This window comes from Oryctolagus cuniculus, chromosome 4 (genome assembly GCF_051225735.1).
Source record: "Oryctolagus cuniculus isolate XC-2025 breed Fujian yellow rabbit chromosome 4, ASM5122573v1, whole genome shotgun sequence".
Taxonomy (NCBI): domain Eukaryota; kingdom Metazoa; phylum Chordata; class Mammalia; order Lagomorpha; family Leporidae; genus Oryctolagus; species Oryctolagus cuniculus.
Window position 1 is genome coordinate 82,037,947 of NC_142870.1, and position 7,713 is coordinate 82,045,659.

Sequence of the window (7,713 nt, forward strand, 5' to 3'; positions counted from 1 at the left end):
TGGGCTGGTGCTGCACCCCAGCTGCACCTCTGACTCCCAGAATGCCCAGTTCCCAGCCCTGCCACACAGAACTGCTACTGGATTATTGTTCTTACAGAAACTACGGATGAAAATGGAAGAAGAGAACCGCACTCATAGGGAGATTGAAATGTTCCTTAAAAAAGAGCAGCAGGTGGGTTGCCCATGCTGTATTTTTTATCCCCTGTTTTCTTTTGTATCGTACTCATAATACCAAGGAGAGCAAAAATAATTGTTTTTAAAGGAAAATTGATCATAGTTCCACAAGCCTAACTGGATGAACTGTGACCCATGCTTTCTTTCAGAGTTACCCATCTGAATAGATGATGTAGCTGTAACTTGAGGACAGGGAAAATTTGTCTTCTGCTTTTATCATTTGGCTTAGATGGGAAGCTTCTCTTTTTAAAAAAAAAAATTTTTTTTAATTTATTTGAAAAGCAGAGTATCAGACTGAAAGAGAAAGATGGAGAGAAAGCAGGAGCGAGGGGGTGGGGAGGGAGGGAGGGAGATCTCACAGTGTGTAAGTCAACCCTCGTGATGCTGGCATCCTGTACCAGATCACCAGTTAGAGTCCCAGCTGTGCTGCGTCCGATCCTTCTCCTTGCTAATGTGCCTGGGAAGGCAGAGTGACAGAGAGGGAGAGACACAGATCCTCCATCCGCTGGTTCACTCCCCAAATGGCTGCAACAGCCAGGTGTGGGTCAGTCTGAAGCCAGGAGCCCGGAACGCCATCCTGGTTTCCCACTAAGGTGGCAGGGGCTGAAGCACTTGGGCCGTCTGTTGCTGCTTTCTCAGGTGCATTAGCAGGGAGCTGGATCAGAAACGGAGCAGCCAGAGCTCAAACCCATGCCCTGACACGGGGTGCCAGTGTTGCAGGTGATGGCTTAGCCCACTGTGCCGAAACACCAGCCCCTATAATATCTTCTTAATAAGGTATCTCTTTTATCCATATAAATTATCTTTTTGTCTCATTTAATTATTTTGATTCAAATAGTGTTTTGTCAGATATTAAATTGCCAAACCTGCTTTTGCTGTGGTTGTTTTAGTTGGAGTTTTTACGGTTTATAGTGGGATTTTTTAAAAAAAGAAAGGGCCGGCGCCACGGGTCACTAAGCTAATCCTCCACCTTGTGGTGACGGCACACCGGGTTCTAGTCCCGGTCGGGGCGCCGGATTCTGTCCCGGTTGCCCCTCTTCCAGGCCAGCTCTCTGCTGTGGCCAGGGAGTGCAGTGGAGGATGGCCCAAGTGCTTGGATCCTGCACCCCATGGGAGACCAGGATAAGTACCTGGCTCCTGCCATCGGATCAGCGTGGTGCGCCCGCCGCAGCGCACAGGCCACGCCGGCCATTGGAGGGTGAACCAATGGCAAAGGAAGACCTTTCTCTCTGTCTCTCTCTCTCACTGTCCACTCTGCCTTTCAAATAAATAAATAAATAAATAAAAGAAAAAAGGAGGCATTTTTGATAGTTGGCGCAGTGGATTGAGTATTTTTCCCTGAAATCCACATGGAGGGATCCTAACTACTACACTGGTAGTGTAAGACGTGACGAGTCAGGCATGAGGCCTGCATGACTCAGTTTAGAACCCTTGTCAGAGAACCCAGAGAGACCCCTGCTCATCCTGCCAGAGGCAGCGGCCCAGGAAGCGGGCCCTCATCAGACGTGGAGTCTGCCAGCGCCAGATCCAGCCCCTCCTGCCTCCAGAACTGTGAGAACGCATTTCTGTCGCTCATTAGCCACCAGTCTACGGTATTCGCCTACAGCAGCCTGCACTGACTAGAACAGTTTACTTTCACTGGGATTTTTCATTTGCTTGTACTTCCCTTCCATCCTTTATTTATGTATTTATTATTTGAGAAGGCAGAGTTACAGAGAAAGAGGGATAGACAGACATCTCTCATTTGCTGGTTCACTTCCCAAATGGCTGCAACAGCTGGGGCTGGGCCAGGCTGAGGCCAGGAGCCTGGAACTCCACCCAGGTCTCCCACCTGGGAGGCTGGGGCGCAGGCACTTGGGCCATCAGCGGCTGCCTTTCCAGGCACATTAGCAGGGAGCTGGATCAGAAGTGAGTGGAGCGACTGGGACTTGAACCAGTGCTCTGGTGTGGGATGCCAGTGCTGCAAGCAGTAGTTTCACCCACTGTGCCATGCTGGCACCTCGATGCCATTCCTTATCTTTCAGTTTTCTGCCTACCTTTCTCAACTTTCCTTATCCGGACACCTGCAAGGGCCTCCTCCCCCTTTTTTTAAATTGGGTACCATGCACAAGGAAGTGGATATTGTATATAGACTGAATATTTGTGTATATACACCCCTGGAATCGCCACCCAGAGAGAAAGAGATCATTCCCAGTGTCCCAGAGGCCTCCCCGCCGTGCCATTCCCAGTCCATAACCCAGGGTCCCTGCAGACAGTAATCACTGTCTGACTTCTACACTATAAGGGATTTTGCTTGTTCTTGAAACTTATATAAGTGGGATCATACAGTACATGCTGTTTTATGCCTGTTGAAAGCCATGTTTTCATGTTCTTTTCAAACAGAAACTTGAAGAGAAGCTGGAGTTCTGGATGGAGAAGTTTGATAAGGACACAGAGATGAAACAGAATGAGCTAAATGCTCTCAAGGCTGCGAAGGCCAGCGACTTAGCACACCTACAAGACCTTGCAAAGCTGGTAAGGAAGCAGTAGGGTGCCCACTGCCAAGCTACAGGAGCTGGGTCATGCTGTTTTTGGTCCAAAGTGAAGGTGTGCCCATAAACCAGCGGAATTCTCTTTAGATGATGACGACGACAACAACAGGGACAATAGCAGCAGCTAACCCTTACGTAATACCTACTCTGTCCCAGGCACTCTGCCACTATTTTGCATGTATAACTTATCTAGCCCTTAACAACTCCTTGAGATGGACACTCTAGTGTCGTTATTCCTACTTTGTGGTCTCTGAAGACAACTTGTAAGTGATGTCTGAAGAGCTGCTGATAATGGTTTCTTCATTGAGTAAATGTAGGACTCCCACATCTTTTATAAAAACAGCTGATACTTATCTTTAAAAGCTTTAACTTCAAAAAGTTTTATGTAAAAATCCAATTAAAAGATAAACATGGGGCAGGCACTTGGTATAGTAGCTGATGCTGCTCAGGATACCCATATCAGAGTGCCTGGGTGTAGTCCTGGCTCCATCCCTGACTCCAGCTTCCTGCTAATGTGCACCCTGGGAGGCAGCGGTGATGACTTCAGTAGTTGAGTCCCTGCCACCCACATGGAGGATCCAGATCAGGTTCCTGGCTTCTGGCTTTAGCCTGGCCCAGCCCCAGCTGTTGCAAACATTTGGAGAGTGAAATGAGAGATTTCTTTCTCTGTCTACCTCTCAAATAATTAAAAAAAAAAAAAGATAAATGTGCATTTCCCTCAAACTTTTTGAAGTAGTCTCATATGAAAATTCTGTTAAAAAATAATCACATTATAATTATGCATTTATTTGAAAGGCAGAGATAGAGAGAGGGAGAGACAGAGATCTTCCATCTGCTGGTTCACTTATCAATTGGCTGCAATGGCTACGGCTGGACCAGGTTGAAACCATGAGCCTGGAACTCCATCTGGGTCTCCCCTGTGAGTTGCAGGGGACCAAGTACTTATGCCATCTTCTGCTGCCTTCCTAGGCACAATAGCAGAGAGCTGGATCAGGAAGTTGAGCAACTGGGACTTAACTGGTGCCCATATGGGATGCTGGCATCTCAAGCAGAGGCTTAATCTGTTGCTGCACAATGCCGGCCCAACATCACATTATTTTGAGGTTGTTAATATATACATTATCATTTAAAAATTTTAAAGTAAAATCTTAAAATTTTATTTATTTGAAAGGGGGAGGGAGAGAGAGGAAAATAAAGTTACATGACCTTCCATCTGCTGGATCATTCCCCAAATGCCCTCCACAGCCAGGCCAAAGCCAGGAGCCTAGAACTCAATCCAGATCTCCCATGTAGGTGGTAGGGACCTAAGTACTTGAGCCATCACTTGCTGCCACCAGCAACGCTGAAACTGGCAGTGGAGCCAGGACTCAAACGCAGGCACTCTGGTTCAGCATGTGATGTACTACAGAGTGGCGTCTTCACCGCTGTTCCAGATAGCCACCCCTATTCTTTCATTTTTATGAAAATTTACAACTTGTTTGAATTAATTGAGCTGAAAAAATCTGGGGGGCAACTATAGTTATCATGTGAACATTTGCAATTCAGGAATCCACTAAGTTTTTTTTTCTTTATACTTAAAAAACTTATTTGAAAAGCAAAGAGACAGATATCTTCCATCTGCTGGTTCACTACCCAGATACCTGCAAGTTAGGAATGGGCCAGGCTGAGGCCTGGAGCTGGGAACTCAAATCTGGGTCTCTGTGGGTGGCAGGGACCCAGTTACTTGAACCACCACCTGCTGCCTCCCAGGGTGTGCACTAGGAAACTGGGACCTAAACCCTGGCACTCCAGGATAGGAAACAGGTATCCCAAGTGGCATTTTGACTTCTATGGCAAACACTCACCCCTAATTTATCTTTATATTTAAAATATTTTCTGTTACCTATCTTAAATTGAAAGTATAGATCTGGTTGGGCGATTGTTTAACACATAACTAATGTCTGTTTTTGCAGATAAGGGAGTATGAACAGGTCATCATCGAGGATCGTATAGAAAAGGAGAAGACGAGGAAGAAGATAGAACAGGATGACCTGGAATTAAGGAGCATCATAAAGGTAGGAAACAAGCCTCGGCCTCTCAGGGTCCCTCAGGGCCACTGATGGCCTCAGGTGCGGAACACAAAGCTTTTCTCATACCAAACTCTCAGCCGCTTACCGCAGAATGGGAGGGCCCTGAGGAAGTGTGGCTGTTGGTTAGTGCTGGAGTCTTCCAGCACTGATTAGAAAAAGGTGGTTAGCAGCAGAAGCAACACCCGGGTCCACAGGTGGAATATGATTTCTTTCTTTTTTTTTTTTTTTAAGATTTATTTTATTTATTTGAAAGACAGAGTTACAGAGAGAGGTAGACAGAGAGAGAGGTCTTCCATCCGCTGGTTTACTCCCCAGATGGCTGCAATGGCCGGAGCTGCGCCAATCCGAAGCCAGGAGCCAGGAGCTTCTTCTGGGTCTCCCGTGTGGGTACAGGGGCCCAAGGACTTGGGCCATCTTCTACTGCTTTCCCAGGCCATAGCAGAGAGCTGGATCAGAAAAGGAGCAGCTGGTCTCAAACCGGAGCCCATATGGATGCCAGTGCTTCAGAACAGGGCTTTAACCCGCTGCGCCACAGTGCCAGCCCCGGAATGCGATTTCTAACCAAACCAGCTCTTGCCAGAATGATTCCTTTGAATGTACTGCTCCCTAAAGTCTTGTCTGCAAATCAGACTGCTGGGTTCTGATAGAAGCGGGTTAGGGATTAAAGACCCTAGTTAGTTATGTGTGAGCTTGTGTATATTAGTAACTGTGGCAGCTCACAGTTCCTGGGAAATACTTTCAGGCAAAAATGGTGATGCAGAAGTCCTGTGAGCTGGACTGACATGCTGTCCTCAGACTGCCCTTCTCCCCGCAGGAGGGCCATCTGCTGAGCCCTGGTGGGCAAGCAGCTTTCAAGTACACCTGGGACCAGGCACGCAGACCCAACCCGAGCTTTCTTTGAGCCAGGTCTATATAGTTAGCACGTATTTATCAAGCTTCTATGGAGTTTTCCATCCATCAGGATTCTTCTATTTAGAGCAAAAATGTAAAGAAGCTGAAGGCCACTTATATTTCTCTTCACTGGTGGATCTGCTTCCCAGTCACTAGGACTTAATTTGATTTTTTTTTTTTTAAGATTTATTTATTTATTTGAAAGTCAGAGTTACACAGAGAGAGGAGAGGCAGAGAGAGAGGTCTTCCATCTGATGGTTCACTCCCCAGTTGGCTGCAATGGCCGGAGCTGTGCTGATCCGAAGCCAGGAGCCAGGAGCTTCTTTTGGGTCTCCCACGCGGGTCCAGGGGCCCACGGACTTCGGCCATCTTCCACTGCTGTCCCAGGCCATAGCAGAGAGCTGGATGGGAAGTGGAGCAGCCGAGTCCTGAACCAGCACCAATATGGGATGCCGGCACTTCAGGCCAGGATGTTAAACCTCTGTGCCACAGCGCTGGCCCCACTTAATTTGATTTTAAAGTGGACTACAGTGTATTCAGAACAGTTACATCTAACAGAGGTATTCAAGGGAGCTCCCTAGAGCTTTTTTTTTTTTATTTTTTTATTTATTTTTTTGATAGGCAGAGTGGACAGTGAGAGAGAGGTCTTCCTTTTCCGTTGGTTCACCCTCCAATGGCCGCTGGGGCTGGCGCGCTGCAGCCGGCACACTGCACTGATTGAAGCCAGGAGCCAGGTGCTTCTCCTAGTCTCCCATGCGGGTGCAGAGCCCAAGCACTTGGGCCATCCTCCACTGCACTCCCAGGCCACAGCAGAGAGCTGGCCTGGAACAGGGGCAACCGGGACAGAATCCGGCGCCTCGACTGGGACTAGAACCTGGTGTGCTGGCGCTGCAGGTGGAGGATTAGCCTGTTGAGCCACAGCACCGGCCTCCCTAGATCCTTTTTGAGAGTAAGAGGCAAATGGGTCCTTTACTCAGTTACTACAGATAGGAGATGTACCAGGAAGCCCAAGGTCATCTGGGCTCATCTGCACATTTTTGATTGAGTGCTTGCTTTTCCCCCTGCCCAAGCACCAAACACTGTTGGTTATGGGGCACCTGGGTGTCCATTAAAGGAAGCAGCCGTACAAGGAAGTCAGGTATCTAAGTGGGAAGGACTATTTGGCAAAACAGATTCCTTCCTGTATCCTTAGTCCTCAAGAACTTAACTCAAGTCCATGGCTTTAGCTCTGGGTCCTGTGCAGCAGGGAAGCATTGCCATGGTGACTGGGTACCTAGCCACTTCCATGTCCTAGGCAGAGACCATTCTCTGACACAGGTTACCTGGTTCAAAAACCCCCTTAGGTGGAAGGCCCACCAGAGGTGGTACTCACACGTCCTGTCTTTCAGCTTCAGGCCTGGTGGCGCGGCACTGTGATACGGAAGGAAATTGGTGGCTTCAAACTGCCCAAAAAGGAGAAAGATGATAGCAAAGAATCAAAAGGCAAAGGCAAAGACAAGGACAAGAGGAGAGGCAAGAAGTGACTGAGCCATTTCTGTCCTTTCTCCTGGTGTTCCAGAGATGGGAAGGGGTGCTTGGAGGGAGAATGATCTCTTTGCACCACAGGTAACTAATCCAAGGTTAACTTGGACTCGGCAAGGGAAGGCTGGTGGTTTCTTTTTGCCTGTTGCATTAGTTTTCAAACCCTGAATCAGGAGTGTACTGTTGACTTCAGGTGTCCTTATATTCTGAATGCTGCCGGCAAGTATATCCAGTAGCCTTATGAAGGTTCTTCCTGCCTTTTCACAAAAAAAAAAAAAAACAAAAACAAAAACAAAAAAAAAACAAAACAAAAACAAACAAACAAAAAAACCACCAAAAACAGTTCATAGGCTTTGTCATAGTGATACACTAACACACACTTGGGTAATTCCTACAATGTCTCATTCTGACTTTATCCAAAGTGTATACAGGGAAACAACTCTTATGAACAAAACTGAGGTGTTCAGTAGGAATTACAAGATAACGTTTTTAAAGTGTCTCACAAAGTATACACATAGTAAAGTAGT

The 7,713-nt window shown here is 47.3% G+C and overlaps 1 protein-coding gene across 8 annotated transcripts in view; it reads left to right on the forward strand.

The window, feature by feature from the left end:
* DRC9 (dynein regulatory complex subunit 9) overlaps positions 1 to 7,494 on the forward strand; it is a 46,510-nt gene extending 39,016 nt beyond the window's left edge. For all 8 annotated transcript variants that reach the window (XM_089331896.1, XM_008266735.5, XM_008266736.5 and 5 more), the window contains 4 exons: positions 98 to 172; positions 2,557 to 2,688; positions 4,658 to 4,759; positions 7,054 to 7,494. In XM_089331896.1, coding sequence (XP_089188022.1) covers positions 98 to 172; positions 2,557 to 2,688; positions 4,658 to 4,759; positions 7,054 to 7,188 — 444 coding nt within the window. In that variant the 3' untranslated portion in view covers positions 7,189 to 7,494. The remainder of the gene's footprint in view (positions 1 to 97; positions 173 to 2,556; positions 2,689 to 4,657; positions 4,760 to 7,053) is intronic.
* The last annotated feature ends 219 nt before the right edge of the window (positions 7,495 to 7,713 follow it).